Source organism: Schistocerca cancellata, chromosome 8 (genome assembly GCF_023864275.1).
Source record: "Schistocerca cancellata isolate TAMUIC-IGC-003103 chromosome 8, iqSchCanc2.1, whole genome shotgun sequence".
NCBI lineage: Eukaryota > Metazoa > Arthropoda > Insecta > Orthoptera > Acrididae > Schistocerca > Schistocerca cancellata.
The window spans coordinates 522,586,558-522,606,255 of NC_064633.1; the positions used below are offsets into that span (position 1 = coordinate 522,586,558).

At 39.0% G+C, this 19,698-nt stretch overlaps 1 protein-coding gene across 1 annotated transcript in view; it reads right to left on the reverse strand.

The window, feature by feature from the left end:
- The window catches only part of LOC126094516 (tubulin-folding cofactor B), a 74,472-nt gene that overhangs the window by 16,153 nt on the left and 38,621 nt on the right, over window positions 1-19,698 (reverse strand). The window contains exons 4-5 of the mRNA XM_049908929.1: window positions 13,647-13,838; window positions 10,530-10,602 (exon numbers count right to left, since the gene is read on the reverse strand). Coding sequence (XP_049764886.1) covers window positions 10,530-10,602; window positions 13,647-13,838 — 265 coding nt within the window. The remainder of the gene's footprint in view (window positions 1-10,529; window positions 10,603-13,646; window positions 13,839-19,698) is intronic.

The following is a 19,698-nucleotide window of genomic DNA, read 5'->3' on the forward strand; positions in this document are numbered from 1 at the left end:
ACTCAGTACTCCAACAACATGCATTTCCGACACAGGGTTGGTTCACGAAATATATTTGGTTTAGCCTTCATCATCATCCCTGTTAGTTTGGGCACTGAAATTCTGAACACCCTGTAAAAGCAGCATCATAAAATTGAATAAACTGGAACATGTACAGAATGGAACACTGACTTTCAATCTGCAGGTTACCAGAAAATAACTGTGTTCCCAAGGAACTATTCAGTGAGAGTTTTGTTAATTCCTGGCATAGCCATGGAGGAGACACGTGATCTAAAACGTTTTTATGAAGGAAAAAACATAAACAAAATCTTTTAATAGTCAAGGTCGCAACTGCATAAGTTTAACTGATTACTAGTTTCAGCTGATTATCTAGTCATCTTCAAATAGAGCACATCTAGTGTGTTTGAAACATCAGACAAAGCCACAATATCACATACTAGAAACAGAACACAATCTATGTAGGTAAAATATAAGGTGTCCAAGACCTTTCTTACAAGACCACATTGATACACAATATTACAAATACAATCCTGTCAACAACAAACAGTATGTGGCCCATTCAGGAATATTTCCAGACTCAATGGGTCACATACTGTATATTGTTGTCAAGCTACAGCTGTAAAGAGATTATATACATATTATTGTATATCAATGTCATCTTCTAAGGAGGGTCTTGCACACCAAATGTTTTACCTACATTATTCTATTGTGTTCCATCTCTTGCATGAGAAATTACTGGACGCAGATGTGGCTTTGTGTTATGTTACAGACAGACATTACACGTGCTTGAGCTGGAGGTGGCCATATAATCAACTGAAATATACACTGAAGAGCCAAAGAAACTGGTACATGTGCCTAATATTGTGTAGGGCCCCTGCGACCACACAGAAGTGCCGCAACACAACGCGGCATGGGCTCAATTGATGTCTGAAGTAGAGCTGGAGGGAATTGACACCATGAATCCTCAAGGGCTGCCCATAAATTGGAGCGAGTACAAAGAGTGGAGATCCCTTCTGAACAGCATGTTGAAAGGCATCCCACATATGCTCAATAACTTTCACGTCTGGGGGAGCTTGGTGGGCAGCGGAAGTGTTTAAACTCAGAAGAGTATTCCTGGAGCCACTCTGTACCAATTCTGGATGCGTGAGATGTCGCATTGTCCTGCTGGAACTGCCGAAGTCTGTCAGAACTCACAATGGACACAAATGAATGCAGGTGGTTGCCATAGAAATTTGAAAGAGGGGGTGTTCAGTGTAGACTGTAAGTTATGGTTTCACTGGGGCGAATGTAGCGGCGAGGAAACAAGCATAGAAAATGAGGCTCTTCCATGACAGTGTAGGTTATGTACAAAGGACAGAAAATACGCTGAACAGGAGGCAAAAATTTGTGCCCTTAAGGCTGAATTAGAAAACGCGAACTTGGAATTATGTAGGTTAAGGGAGGAAAAAGAGACTGGGAACTGGGAAAAGGTAGCAAGCGAAAGGCAAAAAAGGGAAACACTTGAAAAAACTCCAGAAATTAAATTAGTAAATCAGTTTGGCTTGCTATCTGAAGTGGAGGAAGGGCCTCATCCAGATGTTGTTGAAAGTAGGTTGAAGCAGAATATTAGCTTAAAGAAAACAAGACAGGTCGGGATTAAACCAGAAGAATTCTGCTTATAGGCAGCAGTCATGGGAGGGGTGTAAGCCAGCACCTTCAGGAGAAATTAGGTGCAGGGTACCAGGTCACAAGTTTTGTGAAACCAAGTGCTAGTCTTAGCCAGGAGACAGAAAATTTAGGTCAGCTATGCAGGGACTTTGAGAAGAAAGATCAGGTAATTATAACTGGGGAGCTGGAAACAGCCTGGCTATGAATCCAAGATACAATATTAGGAGTGACCTGGATAAAATAGGAGCAGAAACTGAGCACATAAATGTGGGGTTTGAGGAGGTCTCTCAGTGCCATGATCAGCCCTGGATAAACACTGCTGTATGGCATGTTAACACTGAGCTGAACAGGATGCTCCAGACACCGGCAAAATCTCACATAAATGTTGTTCCCGTAAATGCTACGGGTAGGTGGGAATACACTACACATGGCCTGCACCTGAATAGGATGGGGAAAAATACAGTAGCTTCTCTATTAGCAGAAACTGTAACGGGGTCCACAGTCACACAAGGGGTGATCCCTGTGGTTAATGGGTCCAGGCAGACAGGTTTTTTAGGTTAAAACCAAAGTCCACACAGATGACAGTCAAGATAAATAGAATAAAAGAAACTTCATGTACAGTAAATAGGGGTAAAGCTAAGGGCAGCATCAACTTACTTCATTAAAATATCAGGGGAATAAAAAATAAAGTAGATGAGCAATTAGTGTGTTTCGATGAGCTCACAAATAAAATGAGATTGATATTCTCTGTCTGTCTGAACACCATGTAACTGTGGGAATGGATAGTGTCAGTATAAGTGGGTATAATTTAGCATCTTACACTTGTAGATCTAGGATGAATAAAGGAGGAGTTGCCATTTTCATAAAACATCACTTTGAGGTATGTGCATGTGAACTTCAGCTAGATAATGTAGTATTGATATTAGCAACAGTGTACAGGTCCCCATTAGGAAACTGGGAGCTGTTCATAAAAAAGTTTGACTCCCTATTATGCTGTCTGTCAGACAAAAAGAAGAAATTATTAATCAGTGGTGATTTCAATGTAAACTTTCTAAGTAATTCTGGTGTTATTAACAACATATAAATTAGAATCAGTGATCAATTTCCCTACACGTATAGCTCAAGACAGTAGCGCGCTAATAGGTAATGTATTTGTACAGAACATGCTTTCCCTGTGGTAAATGGATTGCCAAACCGTGATGCACAACTGATTAACTTACAAAACCTAACAGGGTGTAAAGTTCAGAAACCATTAAGTAAAAGTGTGAGGTTGCTCAACCCGGTATATATAGAGCACTTCAGAGAAAGCTTAAGAAATGTTAATTGGGGAGATGTATATAATGAGCCAAATGCTAATGATAAATGCAACATATTTCTTGATAAATTTATATCCCTTTTTGAACATTGTTTCCCAAAGAAAATTACTAAATGTAACACCATACACTTTTCAAAGAAACCTTGGATTACTACAGGTATTAAAGTGCCTTCAGAAAGAAAAAGAAAACTGTATGAGACAGCGAGAACTAGTAAAGATCCAGAAGTAGTTTTACAGTATAAAAATTATTGTAACATACTGAGAAAAGTTGTGAGGAAATCAAGAAGTATGTATGTTAGAGAAGAAATTAACAACTCCGGCAATAAAATAACATCAATACGGAATGTTGTTAGAAGGGAGACAAGAAAAGTAACCACTGGTGTAGGTAGTATTACTATTAAAGAGAACGAGACCATCTTAACCAACAGTACACAAGTAGCTACTGTATTTAACAACCATTTCTTAAGTGTAGAAGAACAGGGTGTCTACGTGGACAAGAAAAAAATATTCCCGGATTTTTCCCGGATTTCCCGGTTAAAAACACAATTTCTCCCGGATGAAATTATGTATAAAGCGGGTGAAAATACATCCGTGTTAAGTATCAGTATACGTTCCCTCGGAGCTGTAAAACCTATCAGTCCTTTGAATCGTAAAGGGCTTATACCGGCGGAGGACGTCCCAGCACTCTAGGAAGCGAAATCCAGGAAAAACAATGCATTTGGGAAGTTGTTTGAAGCGAGACAATATACACAAGAGTTTATTTTCGTATTCCGAAAGTATATACACAAATTCCACAAATTACAGCACGGAAGCTTCCGAAACTATAAAATAGAGATTGTGTGGAGCGATGCACTTTTGTCATCCAGTCATAGCTCATGTCACGTGACCTCGCTAGCAAATGACGGCAGTTAGAGCACGAGGCCTACGAGAAAGACAGGCCGCAGCGTGTACGTTACGAAGATAGGCCGAGCTCGTTCAACTCAGCAAAGTGCGTTTCTACACCGGTTAACTCGTAGGTAGATGTGTATGTCCGAACGAGAATTGCATCGTTCATTGGCATCCACTGTTATTAGTCCTACAATGATAGGAAGTCCGTAGGCCTACTAACAGGCTCTAATTTGGCAATTAAAATCGTGCCAAAATGATTATCAGTTGCGTAGAAAAGTCGAAGTGTTCTGGCATGAAGACACTTGTGACATTGCTCAGTAACACATTATGCAGATTTTTTTGAAGGTCAATTACACTTTTTGCCATCGATTGCATAATTTTTTATCTATGAAAGACCAACATTAAATATGAAAACTAACTTGAAGCTCGGTCTTTTTTTAGCGTGTGTTACACGTTCAGTCATATCAAATACAAATGTGCCGGTAAAATTTTAAATACTGGCATAAATGACTTATCTTCTGGGCCCGACATTTCTCAAATGGCTGATCCTCAAAGTGTTAACGTTTTGAATGAGAGTTATAATGCCCTGCGATTTAAGAAATTCAGTGCACGTTCTCACACGTAACATAAATCATCTTGCGTGGAAATTTACTTTGAAAGTAACGCATCTCAAGCCACTATTCGTAATATTTTCTGATGATCTGTTAGGAATGTAAACAACTGAGACGTCACGCACATCGAATGCATGTTAGTTATTACGGACGCACTGCATAATCTTCGACCTAAAGCCTTTGACACTTTTCGGTGTCGGCAAACTGGTCTGTGCATTGTGTAAATTACCCATTTTCTATGCAACTAAACATTTATTTTGGTGTTACTCTCTGATTTATGTTTCATTGCTGGAGTATTATTCAGCATTAGTGGACTAAAGTTCTTTGTCAGCGTATCAGATCTTACACGTCAAACCTATAAAACTTTAACTGAAATCTGAAACAATGAAAATTCCCGGAATTCTAAAAAATTCCCGGGTTTTTCCCGGATTTGTCCCGGATGCAAAAATTCCCGGGTTTTTCCCAGATCTCCCGGATGTCCCGGGCCGTATACACCCTGAAGAAAAAATTGATGAGAATAGTTCAAAAGAAAAAGCCAGGCAGTACATGGAAGAGCCTGTTTTGAAAAAAATTAGTCAGATTAAGTTTCACCTACCAACCTCTTGTGAAATAAGTAAAATTATTAAATCTTTTAAAAATAAATGTTCTGTTGGAGTAGATGGCATCTCTAACAAGATATTAAAACAATGTGGAGCAATTACAGCTGATGTTCTGAGTCACATATGTAATGCATCACTAACTCAAGGTATTTCCCCTGACAGGTTAAAATATGCCATTGTCAGGCCTCTCTACAAAAAGGGGAACACCACAGATGTCAATAATTATCGGCTAGCATCCTTGCTTACAGCATTTTCAAAAATCTTTGAGAAAGTAATGTACCCTAGAGTGGTTAGCCATCCCAACAGTAATGGGATGCTTAGTAAATCACAGTTCGGATTTCAGAAATGCTGTTCCACTGAGAAAGCAATATAAAATTTCACTGTCCACATAACAGAGTCTTTAAATAGTAAAATGTCACCAGTAGGAATATTCTGTGACTCATCCAAAGCATTTGATTGTGTGAACCATGACATTAAGTTAGAGAAATTACAATTCTATGGTATAAATCGAACAGCATATGAGTGGTTTAAGATATATCAACAGAACAGGAAGAAAAAGGTCTCTTTATATGCTTCAAGTGATTCAAAGGAGTTTGCCACTTTATCTAACTGGGGTTAAATTACATTAGGTGTTCCACAAGGTTCGATCATGGGTCCCCTCTTGTTCTTGATATATGTGAATGACCTCCCTTCTTATGTGAAACAAGATGCTGAACTGACACGGTTTGCTGATGATACAAGCATAATTATTAATCCAGTAAAAGAAAGTCCGATCGAAAACGATACAAATAAGGTCTTTGGAAAAGCAATTAATTGGTTTTCTATGAATGGGCTTGCTCTAAACTTTGAAAAAACACAATACATCCAATTTTCTGCTGCCAAAAATACAGTTCCTTCAATAAATATAACACATCAACAGAAGTCAGTAGACAGGGTAGAGTGTAATAAGTTTTTGGGTGTACATATAGATGAGAATCTTAAATGGAAAATTCATATTTTGGATCTTCTAAAGCGACTAGGTTCAGCAACTTTTGCAATCAGAATAATTGCCAATTTTGAGGATACAGAAATTAGTAAGCTAACATACTTTGCATACTTTCACTCTCTAATGTCATACAGAATAATATTTTGGGGTAACTCAACATTTAGACAAAAAGTATTCACTGCTTAAAAGAAAGTGGTTAGAATAATGTGTGGGGTTCATAGTTGCACATCTTGTAGGCATCTTTTTAAAAGATTTGGAATTCTTACAACAGCCTCACAGAATATTTACTCACTAATGAAATTTATTCTCAACAACATGGACCAGTTTAAAAACAACAGTGACATTCATGATTATAATACCATAAAAAAGAAAGACTCACACTATCCTTTACTCAACCTATCTTTGGCACAGACAGGGGTGAAATATGCTGCTATAAAAATTTTCCACAAATTACCAGATGAAATAAAATGTCTGACAGACAGCAGTAATAGCTTCAAAAATAAATTGAAATCATATCTCCTTGACAACTCCTTCTATAACATAGATGAATTCTTGAATAGGAATAAATAAATCTATAAATATAGTATATGCATTTTGTGCCATTTAAGGGAATGGGGTAAGTAATAGAAATATTAATCTTTAACTCTGCAAAGTCTTGTTTCATATGTACATTTCTTGTGCACATGACACATTCCACATCATAATGGCTACCGTACTGTGCGACTGATCAATGGAACATGCAACCAACTAACTAACTAACAGGTGATCAGACAGGATGCTTTACGTATGTGTCACCTGTCAGAGTCATATCCAAACGTATCAGGGGCACCGTATAACTTCAATTGCACACCATTACAGAGCCTCCATCAGCTTGAATAGTCCCCTACTGACATGCAGGGTCCATGGATTCACGATGTTGTCTCCATACCTGGACACGTTCATCTGCTCGATACAATTTGAAATGAGACTCATCTGACCAGGTAACATATTTCCAGTCATCAACAGTCCAATGTCGGTGTTGACAGGCTCAGGCGAGGAGTAAAGCTGTGTGTTGTGCAGTCATCATGGGTACACGAGTGGGCCTCTGGTTTCGAAAGCCCATATCGATGATGTTTTGTTGAATGGTTCACATGCTGACACTTCATGGCCCCTCACTGAAATCTGCAGCAATTTGCAGAAGGGTTGCACTTCTGTCATGTTGAACAATTCTCTTCAGTTGTCGTTGGTCTTGTTCTTGCAAGACCTTTTTCCGGCTGCAACGATGACAGAGATTTGATGCTTATTCACAATACCCCCATGAAATGGTTGTATGGGACAATCCCCACTTCGTCACTACATCAGAGATGCTGTGGCCTGTCGCTCATGCGCTGACTATAACACCACATTCAAACTCACTCAAGTCTTGAATAACCTGCTATTGTAGTAGCAGTAACCAATGTAACAAAAGCACCAGACACTTGTCTTATATACGTGTTGCTGACCACAGTGCCATAATCTGCATGCTTATGTATCTCTGTATTTGAATACGCATACATATACCAGTTTATTTGGCACTTCAGAGAGAGAGAGAAAGAGAGAGAGAGAGAGAGAGAGAGAGAGAGAGGAAGGGAGGGAGTGTGTATATATATATGTAACTTCATGTATTGGAATAAGCATGAGGAATTATTTCTAGTGAATATGTTCCATATAATTGTAAATTATAGTAACTAAGTTTAATTAAAAAGATGAGAAGCAAAATATTTATGAGAAGTCCACATCAAAACTTATCCCAGTATTAACAGAATACAGCATTGTTTTCTTTCCAGATAATGTACCTTTTCATAAAGTGCTGGTAAAGAATGCACTAAATTCTCAGAATGGAGGCATAAAATCTCAGCTAACAAAAAGTAGCATAGCTTCTTAATCTGGTATGGCTAAATTATCATTACGATAAAGCTAAAATTCTGCACTTTGGCCCGAAACAGTCCAATTGACCTGGCTGCACTCTTTGTCATCCTCTGCCAGTGACATCATTGGATGCAGTATGGAGGGTATATGGTCAGCATACAACTCTCTTGGTCGTTGTTTGGTTTCTCGACCTTGGATCGATTATAATCAGTTGAGTAGCTCCTCTGTTGGATCTCAAGGCTGAGTTCACCCCATCCACTCTTCCCATCAAGGAAAAATCCCTGGCAGTACCAGGAATTAAACCTAGGTCCTCCGCATGACAGTAAGTCGTGCTGATCACTCAGACGACTAAATTAGGATTACTACTTGGTAACTTTCTAAGGAGGAAAAGCTTCCTGCGTTGTGACTACCTCCATATCATGTATGATGTGTGATCAAAAAGTAATGGAAATTTTTGTGTTTTTTCAAGGATCTTCACTTATTCATCAACACCAACTTCATCCTTTTCAAAGTAATCCCCCTCTCATATAATACTCTTGTGCCAGCACTTTTGGAATTCACTTTTCAGTATAGTGTTCAGTGATTTTGTTTTTATCTCTCAGTGGTGGCAAAACAACATACTTTCTTGTTCCCTTCAGACACTGGAATTGAAAGAAGTCACAGGGGCCCATGTCTGGCACATACAGTGGCTGAGGCCACGTAACATCTTCTTCTTCTTCTTCTCCTCCTCCTCCTCCTCTCTCTCTCTCTCTCTCTCTCTCTCTCTCTCTCTCTCTCTCTCGCACACACACACACACACACACACACACACACACACGCACACACACGCACCCTTTTTTTTCCCCAAAAAGTCATTAACAAGTATCGAGGTGTGGACAGGAGCATTATCATGAGGCAATTTCCAGGAGTGGTTTTGCCACAATTCTGGTTGTTTTCTTCAGACTGCTTCATGCAAATAGTGCGTAACTTCCAGGTAGTACTCCTAACTGACCGTACGACAATATGGGTGGATTCCAGAATGAGATTTTCACTCTGCAGCGGAGTGTGCGCTGATATGAAACTTCCTGGCAGATTAAAACTGTGCGCCCGACCGAGACTCGAACTCGGGACCTTTGCCTTTCGCGGGCAAGTGCTCTACCATCTGAGCTACCGAAGCAGACTCACGCCCGGTACTCACAGCTTTAATATGGGTGGAACTCATGATGCGCTATCCCATTGTGACTTATGAATACTGTGAGAAGAATCTTGACATGTGATCGAACTTGTCGAATTCTTTTTAGTCTTGGCTCTTCAAGCAGTTTCCATTGGAAAATGTAAACTTTCACGACTGGAATTGAGCCAGGATGTGAATCGGACATTTAACAAAGCTACGAGCTCCCTTGAAAATGTTCTCCACAGATGGGGACGAAGCGTCGGGTTTTAAAATGAGATCCTTTCGACCATGGCATAATAGCTCGGAATATTTTATTAATTGTGAGTTTTCATTAGGACGATTGGGTCTTGGTTTCGATGTCACATCCATATACCCACGTTATGTCACTGTTATAACCTTCTTTAGAAGTTCTGTATCATTGTTGTCTTCGTTTTGCAATTCCTAAAAGATGTCTACATGATGACATTTTTGGTTGAAATTCAACAATTTTGGGATACACTTTCCTGCTACATGTTTCATGCAAAACATCCAAAAGTTGTTTGGCATGAACCAAAGGATATTCCAACATCAGCAACCTCTCCAATGGTGATTTGGTGATTTTTCAGAAACATTTTCTTTACTTCTTCCACATTTTCGTCAGTAACTGATGTGGTAGGATGTCCAAGGCAGTTGTCGTCCTCAATGTCATCTCAGCACTGTTTGAAACATTTATACCACTTATAAACTCTTGCCTTACTCATAAGTGATTTGCCAAAAGCCACAGTCAACATTTAAAATGTGGTGCTGCATGTTACTCCATTTTTCAAGTGAAATTTAATGCAAATTCTTTGATCCATCTTTTGTAAAAGTAAAAATTCACTGAGGAGTCCAAAACACAAATAACCCTTTCGACTGTCAACAATGAACTAAATATTCAAAACAGCTGAAAATGCAAACATACACCAGGAACATGTGAGCCAACAACATAAAAATTTTTTTTTTGAATATCGGATGTAAAAGTTAGTGAAATTATAAAAGTTCCCATTACCTTCTGATCACAAAAATGGCTCTGAGCACTATGGGACTCAACTGCTGTGGTTTCTGATCACATATGTGTATCCAACAGAGGTGACGTAAGGAGCAGTGAGGAGCAGCAAACCTATCAAAGATAGCAGGAAATTCCTGAGGAGTGTAATAATTTACTTCTGAGTTATTGTAAACCACACCTTTTTATTAGATGTTTTCTTCTTGGCCTCCAGTATTACAGTTTTCTTTCTTATTTAGTCTTCTCTTCAGAGGAGAGGTAATAAAAGATCCTACCTGGTTCTCCAATTTCCATTTGCCTTATCCACCCAGACCCTCTCTGTCCCCCACACAATTTGGCTCATCTGGCTACTATGCAGATGTGAATGAATCAAAGGGGAAACTGGAGTCAGGAAAAAATTATCACTTGGAAATTACTCACCTGCCATCATTTTTGCCAAGTGGTTCATCATACTTGACACCGATCCACCAGCCATCCTTAAAGTCAACCTGACCTGTCCAAAATAAAAAATATGACAATTACACTTTTCTTCACGACAGCTACTGTTAGAATGCTTGATGAATAGGAAATCTGCTTTACATTCACAGAATGTTTGCTCCAAGTAGCACCTCAAGATGGAGACAGAACATTCACTGCTACATCAAGGTGGTGATGAGGTTCAGAACATAATCAGGCATCCACTCCACACTGCATTGACTTATGATTGTGCTAAACAAAAAATTTCTGCTCTAGTCTTTTTAAGAAGAACTGATCCCACAAGTAAAGAGTTTGTTTTGGAAACAGACATTCCACAGCTATCCTTTGTTTTTGTTTTATTTTTCTTTCTTTCTATTGGTCACAGTTTGACTAAGGCTTGGCTGCTGGCAGGAATGACTGCTTGACAATAGAGCTGCAACCCCTAAACAAGTTGCAAATACAGTAAATAAATATATAGAATTATCATCAATGCAATTTAGTTTGGCCGTGCCAACAGATAATGCTGGATTGCAGCCTAACAGCTTGGCTGACTCCAGGAATGACTGCTTGGGGACAGGACTGTGATCCCAAAATCTGGCACAGAGAACAAAATATAAACAAATAAAATAAAAACTGTAACTAACTTTCAGCTCATGTTTGAAAAAGTATGGGAAACTAAAAAGATACCAGATGACTGGAAAGTGGCATCATCCATCCCTTGCACAAGAAAGGTGATAAGCAAAATGTAAATAACTACAGAGGTATATCTTTGTTGCGAGTGGGTTATAAAATATTGTCAACAATACTGCTAAACAAGGAAGAAGCAACACTAGATAGCCATTTGGGGGAATATCAGAATGGATTTAGAAAGGGCAGATCTCGCTCAGAACAGATTTTCAACCTAAAGTCCATAATTCATCACAGACTTACAAACTCCAAAGATATAGTTGTAACATTTATGGATTTTAAAAAGGCATTTGACTCAGTTGATAGGGAAACATTAGACAAAGTGATCAGAGAATTTGGCATCAAATATAAATTAGCAAACCTTATTTGTGAAACACTCACGGACACCAAATCAAAAGTAAAGTTTCGGTGTGATATATCAAAGGCATTCAACATAAAAACAGGTGTAAGGCAACTGCGTACTAGAGGAAATAGTAAGAGCATGGAAACAAAAACTAAAAGAACAGAAGCCATCACCAATCAGACTGGGAACTAAAAACAAAGGCACTGATATTCACTGTTTAGCAATTGCAGATGATTTTGCCATTCTTTCTGAAAACCTAACAAGTGCTGGAATACAAATCAATCTCTTAGAAGAAACAGCCAAAGAAGCAGGTTTAAGAATATCTGTAGAAGAAACAAAATTTATGACAAATATAAAAAATGCTCTGGAATCCCTCGCAGCAGATATTGGCCAGATAAAGAGGGTAAATAAATTTAAATATTTGGGAGAAATTATCCAAGAAAATGATTTAGAAAAATTCGCTGTAGAAGAAAGAGTACAAAAAATGGAGAGAGCTTATGGGAAACAAGGAGTGTTTGCAACAAAAGATGTATGTCTAAAAATTTGAAGATACAGCACTACAGCACATAGTAAAACCAGAATGTCTTTATGCAAGTGAATGTATAGTACTGAATGACAAACTACACAAACTTGAAGTTCTAGAAAGAAAAATCATTCCAAAAATACTTAGGACACTAAAAAATACCGGGATATGGACATTAAGAAGCAATGAAGAAGTTTATTGCAACACAGAAAACATAAATGAAACATTACGAAAGAGGCGAGTGCCCTTTTTTTTAACACTTATACAGAATGAACAGCAACAGGTTAACCAAACAGATTTTTAAATATCTTTTGGACAAGAAGTCAACTATAGCCTGGATTCAAGAAGTTAGGAAAGATCTGGAAAGAAACAATATAAGTGAAAGAGATGCAACAGAAAGAGATTTTCAAGAGGAAAGTGTTAAAAATGGAAGGCTTCCAAGGAAAGAGGGAGAAGAAGACATGGTCAAAATGGTCCAAAGAGAGAAAAAGGATACATGGTGAAAAGATGAAAGAATACTGGAAGAAAAAGAAAGAACAACAAAGAAGGAAGCATTGAAATTGGTGTGCGGTCCTTAGATGACCCAAACGAAGAAAGAAAGAAAAAAAAAAAAAACAGACTTAGCTGTGGAATGTCTAGTTATGAAACAAATGCTTTATCAACTATGGACCAGCTATAAAAATTTCCCTTGAAAATAATAGAGAAGATCAGGTTCTGATGGACATTAAAGTGCAGTTATTAATATTTAAAATATAATACATAACAGGACATCTGATTCATGCAGAATTACTACCATGCACAAGGTGGGAGGGGGCACCTCAATTCTGAACAATACACATTATAGTGCATTTCATACAATAATTATGCAATATGGAATACTACAGTCACTGCTTTATGAACTTCCAGCATGCTGGAATAGCTGTGGATCAGCAACTTCGGTTAATCAGTACAACAAAAAACTGTTCCAAAGATGCAAATTTTACTTTTTTTATTCACTTGATGACTAGTTTCAGGACGAGACACATTTTAAAATCATCTTAACATAGTGAAAAATGGTATTTACAAAGATGTGAAAACCATGTCAAAAATGTATGCGTTGTAACTTCAACGCAAATTTTTGACATGGTTTTCATATCTTTGGAAACATCATTTTTGGCTGCGTTACAACGATTTGAAAATGGGTCTCGGCCAGAAACTAGTCACTAAGTGAACAAAAAAAAGTAACATTTGCAACTTTCGATTGGTTTTTTGTTGTACTAACCATTCATTTGTTGTCAGATCAAATATTACATTCAAATGACAGTAAAATGTTTAAATACTAATTATAATTACCTTATTCTCCTTTGACAGTACTATAATATGCAGTTAATTAAATGTGAATGAAGAAATGCGAAACAACGAATCAGGAAATGAGTGTGGAAATCAACAACCATTGCCTTTATACCAAAGCTCTTGGAATCTGACACAGTACAGAATGTGCAGTGCAGTACCTAGTTTTGCTACGCAACAAATGCAATTTTTTCCATACCTGCATACATCACGGTGCCCCTGCGCTTTGGGTTGCCTGGGACACTGACCTCACAACGGCTACCCACAGTCGCTGCTTTTGCTAAACGTTCATTTTCCTCTTCCTCACGCCGCCTTTCTTCCTCACGTCTTTTCATTTCCTCTTCATTGTATTTACCAAGTTTGTTAGACTCTAGGAAAGCTTTCACCGTGCCTGTAAATGCAGACAAGAAGCAAGATTGTGAATCATTACAATGATCTCTTCCATGCAGCTGCAACGGCACTCTTCTTTTATGAGAACAGTTGCACTTCAGATGGATTTGTTGTATAGATGTGATAAAGATTCAATTGTAGTATTATTTTGGCACTTGTCAACTACCATAACAGGTAACTGAGAGTCATAAAACATTTATTTAGTCTAAAACATACAGAGTACAGGAAACGAGATTACTCGAGTCTGCAATCACCGAAAAATATACACCTAGTCAACTATCGTAGATTGTGCTGTAAGACTGTGTATCTGGCCATTATTAACTATCAGCAGGTGAAATTTCAAGTACCTGCTAAATGACACCCTTTGCTTCACCCTCACAGCAGGTGGCTCTGTCTCAGCCTGAGGTCTGAGTGAACTATCCCTCCTTTCCAACCCTGCTTCCTCAGACCATCCCTCATTCCTCCCAGCTGAAGGAAATAGATATAGTTTTTTCTAGCTTTTAATGCATCTTTCAGCAAGTACTTGGAACTCTTTATCCTGAATGTCAATATGGCCAGTGATCTAAACATCTTTAATATATTTTTACTGGAAAGCACTGTCAATTTCTTGCAGTAGCGTGCGAGGTCTCTGGAAGATTATGTTGCATCTTGCACTGGTAATAAACTAAATTGCTACAATGATTATATCAAAGGGAAAACTGACTTGAGAAAACTGTAATACTATAAGGAGGCAGTATGGCAGACCAGTATCGCTCACAGACAGATATAAAAGTACAAAAGAACCATTTGTTTCTTCCTCAAAGGGATGGGTTAGAAATGGTTAGAAATTATGGGCAAGTCACTCAGATTCAAGGGTGGAAGGGATTCAGAACCAAGGATGGGAGGAATTTACCTCTTCTTCTTCTTCTCGTAACACAATACATTTTTAAAGACAATCTTATGATTCTGTTGCACAGAAGGTCATTTTTCTATGAATATTAAGAACCAAAGAGTTTTCACCAGAAATTTACAGAAAAAGTTAATTAGATGAAAACACAAATTTTGCTAATTTACAAGGAAACAGCATAACTGGCCAGTACTTACATTGTGTATCCTTGTACATCTACATCTACAAAACCACAAGCCATCTTACAGGATGTAGCAAAAGGTACTTCTGGTACCTATACCTTTTCCCCCACATACCAGTTCCATTCACAAATGGTGTATGGGAAGAATGATTGGCAGTAAAGCACCATATGAGGTCAAATTTCCCCTATTTCTCAACGTGGTGATTTCGTGAAACATATTTGGGTGGAAGTAATGTACTTCTCGACTATTCTTTGAACGTACATTCCCGAAATTTCAATGGTAAACCTCTCCCTGATGCAGAATACCTCTCTTGAAACGTCTGCCACTGGAGTTCGTTGAGCATTCCATAATGCTCTTGTGACAACCAAACAATCCCTTGATATGATGCACACCTGTTTTTGGATCTTCTGTATCACTTCTATTAATCCTTCTTGGTAAGGGTCCCAGACAACGCATAATACTCAAGCATATAGCAAACAAGTGTTTAGTAAAGCATTTCTCTCATGGATAAATAACATTTCCTTAAGATTCTCGTAATGCATCTCAGTCTGGTATCTGCTTTTCTTACTATTTGTTTTATGTGGGCATTCCACTTAAGGTCGCTCCGGGTGGTTACTCCTAGGTATTTTATGGTAGTTACTGTTTTCTGTGGTTTGTCACCATAGTATAAATGAACAGTAGAAGACTTCTTCAGCAATTTATGCACAATATGTAACATTTATTTACACCCAAGGTCAACTGTTAGTCTTTGTATAAAACAGCTGGTCCTCAGCAGGTCATCTACATCTACATCTACATCTATACTCTGCAAGCCACCTAACGGTGTGTGACAGAGGATACCTTGAGTACCTCTATCGGTTCTCCCTTCTATTCCAGTCTTGTATTGTTCGTGGAAAGAAAGATTGTTGGTATGCCTCTGTGTGGGCTCTAATCTCTCTGATTTTATCCTCATGGTCTCTTCATGAGATATATGTAGGAGGGAGCAATATACTGCTTGACTCGTCAGTGAAGGTATGTTCTCAAAACTTCAACAAAAGCCCGTACCGAGCTACTGAGCGTCTCTCCTGCAGAGTCTTCCACTGGAGTTTATCTATCATCTCCGTAACACTTTCACGATTACTACATGATCCTGTAATGAAGTGCACTGCTCTCTGTTGGATCTTCTCTATCTCTTCTATCAACCTTATCTGGCACGAATCCCACACCAGTGAGCAGCATTCGAGCAGTAGGCAATCAAGTGTACTGTAACCTACTTCCTTTGTTTTCGGACTGCTTTTCCTTAGGATTCTGCCAATGAATCTCAGTCTGGCATCTACTTTATCGGCAATTAATTTTATATGGTAATTCCATTTTAGATCACTCCTAATGCCTACTCCCAGATAATTTATGGAATTAACTGCTTCCAGTTGCTGAACTGCTGTATTGTAGCTAAATGATAAGGGATCTTTCTTTCCATGTATTCACAGCACATTACACTTGTCTACATTGAGACTCAATTGCCATTCCCTGCACCATGTGTCAATTTGTGGCAGATCCTCCTGCATTTCAGTACAATTTTCCATTGTTACAACCTCTCGACATACCACAGCATCATCCGCAAAAAGCCTCAATGAACTTCCGATGTCATCCACAAGGTCATTTATGTATATTGTGAATAGCAACGGTCCTACAACACTCCCCTGCAGCACACCTGAAATCACTCTTACTTCGGAAGACTTCTCGCCACTGAGAATGACATGCTGCGTTCTGTTATCTAGGAACTCTTCAATCCAATCACACAATTGGTCTGAAAGTCCATATGCTCTTACTTTGTTCATTAAACGACTGTGGGGAACTGTATAAAACGCCATGTAGAAGTCAAGAAACACGGGATCTACCTGGGAAGCCGTGTCTATGGGCCTCTGAGTCTCATGGACGAATAGCTGGGTTTCACACGATCGTCTTTTTCAAAACCCATGATGATTCCTACAAAGTAGATTTCGAGTCTCCATAAAAGTCATTATACTCAAACATAATACGTGTTCCAAAATTCTAGAACTGATCGACATTAGAGATATAGGTCTATAGTTCTGCACATCTGTTCGACGTCCCTGCTTGAAAACGGGGATGACCTGTGCCCTTTTCCAATCTTTTGGAACGCTACGCTCTTCTAGAGACCTATGGTACACCGCTGCAAGAAGGGGGGCAAGTTCCTTCGCGTACTCTGTGTAAAATCGAACTGGTATCCCATCAGGTCCAGTGGCCTTTCTTCTTTTGAGCGATTTTAATTGTTTTTCTATCTCTCTGTCATCTATTTCGATATCTACCATTTTGTCATCTGTGCGACAATCTAGAGAAGGAACTACAGTGCGGTCTTCCTATGTGAAACAGGTTTGGAAAAAGACATTTAGTATTTCGGCCTTCAGTCTGTCATCCTCTGTTTCAGTATCATTTTGGTCACAGAGTGTCTGGACATTTTGTTCTGATCCATCTACCTCTTTGACATAAGTCCAAAATTTCTTAGGATTTTCTGCCAAGTCTGTACATAGAACTTTACTTTCGAATTCACTGAACGCCTCTCAGATAGCCCTCCTCACACGACATTTTCGCTTCTTGTAATTTTTGTTTGTCTGCAAGGCTTTGGCTGTGTTTATGTTTGCTGTGAAGTTCCCTTTGCTCGGTTGTTTACCACAGTGGCTCTTTTCCATCTCTTACGATATGCTTGGCACATACTCATCCAATACATATTGTATGATGGTTATGAACTTTGTCCACTGATCCTCAACACTATCTGTACTTGAGATAAAATTTTTGTGTCGAGCCGTCAAGTGCTCCGAAATCTGCTTTTTGTCACTTCTGCTAAACAGAAAAATCTTCCTACATTTTTTTAATATTTCTATTTACAGCTGAAATCATCGATGCTGTAACCGGTTTGTGATTGCCGATTCCCTGTTCTGCATTAACTGTTTCAAACAGTTCGGGTCTGTTTGTCACCAGAAGGTCTAATATGTTATCGCCATGAGTCGGTTCTCTATTTAACTGCTCAAGGTAGTTTTCATATAATGCACTTAAAAAAATTTCACTGGATTCTTTGTCCCTGCCACTCATTATAAACATTTGAGTCTCCCAGTCTATATCTCCATCTTCATCTTCAGGCCACGAGTGGCATACCGGGACCAGCCGACCACCGTGTCATCCTCGGTGGAAGATGTGGAGAGGAGGGGCGTGGGGTGAGCACACCGCTCTCCCAGTCGTAAAATGGTATTCTTGACCGAAGCCGCTACTATTCGGTCGAGTAGCTCCTCAATTGGCATCACGAGACTGAGTGCACCCCGAAAAATGGCAACAGCGCATGGCGGCCTGGATGGACACCCATCCTATGCCACTAGAGGGCTCTGAACTGTAATGTGTAACATGGCAGTGTGTAACGTAATTATGTCAGTGTGTGAGAAACAGCGTTCTGCGATCAAGTTATGAATCCGAAGAGTTCATCCACACTACACCAGTGCTGTGACATCTACAACAATCTGATACCTCAAGTTCATTTACATTGATCCTCCATGCAGTCCCAATGTGGCCCCATCTGATTTTCATCTGTTTCCAAAACTTAAAGAACTCCACTGAGGACTTCATTTGATAGTGATGCAGTTGGTGCAAGCAGAGGTGAGGTGGCAGTTCCACCAACAAAGTCAAACATTCTACAGTGACAGTGTCAAGAAGCTGGTCTCTCGTTGGGAGAAGTGTATTTGTCACTAGGGTGACTACGTTGAAAAATAAATATGTAGACATGTAAAATAAAGATGTAGAATGTTAATAACATTTGTTTTATTTAAAAAGCTTTAACAATTTTCACACAAAATTTGGAACCATTACTTTTCAGCAGGCCCAAGTACTTTTTGTGCAAGAGTTAATTTCTTATAAAAGTTCATCCATGTAATTATAAAACTTTTTTTTGTCTCCATCTGGCAATGTGTACACAAAAACAGCAAATGTTTTTAAACGTGGAAGTTCAACGATAGAAAGTTCTGCTTTTTTTCACTGGCTAGATTATTATATTCAATTGCACTGTTGCATTCAATCTTTTCTCTTACATAGTCCCAGCTACTTTGATATTTTCCTACAAGACATGCTTTAAGTGTGAGGTGTGTGTTCTCTAACATGTTTCGATTAAGCCAGTGGTTAGTAAAGCGTAGGCCAGAAATGTCATTCAGATCATTTAACATCATTTCCATTTCATCTTAAAATTCGGTACAGGAAACATACGAAGGGTGTTTAATAAACAATGTACATATTTTTTTTCTCAATGTCTGTTGAAAAAATGCAGAATGTGTTGTGGGACATTGTGGAATATTTCCACTTCAGCCTCTGTAGTTTCATGAAATTTCTGTACACGGTGGCGCTATATGTCACCTTCAAAGTGGCGTTTGTAACTGGGGTGTGTTCCAAGCAGACAGCTATCGTGGAGTTTCTTTTGGTGGAAAACCAGAGCATTGCAGATGTTCACAGGCACTTGCACAATGCCTATGGAGGCCTGGCAGTGAGCAAAAGCGTGGCAAGTCATTGGGTGGGGTGTCTGTCATCACAGCAACAAAGTCGTGCAAACCTGTCCAATTTCCGAAGTGCCCACTGGCAGCACACAGCTGTGGCTCCTGCAATGTTGGAACATGTGGACACACTCATTCAAGATGACCAATAGATCACAATCAAACACCTTGCTGCTCAACTGGATTTCTGTGCTGGTAGTGCTGACACACTCGTCCACCAGTTGAGGTATTCAAAGATCTGTTGCCTGCTGGTTTCCTCACCGCCTAACA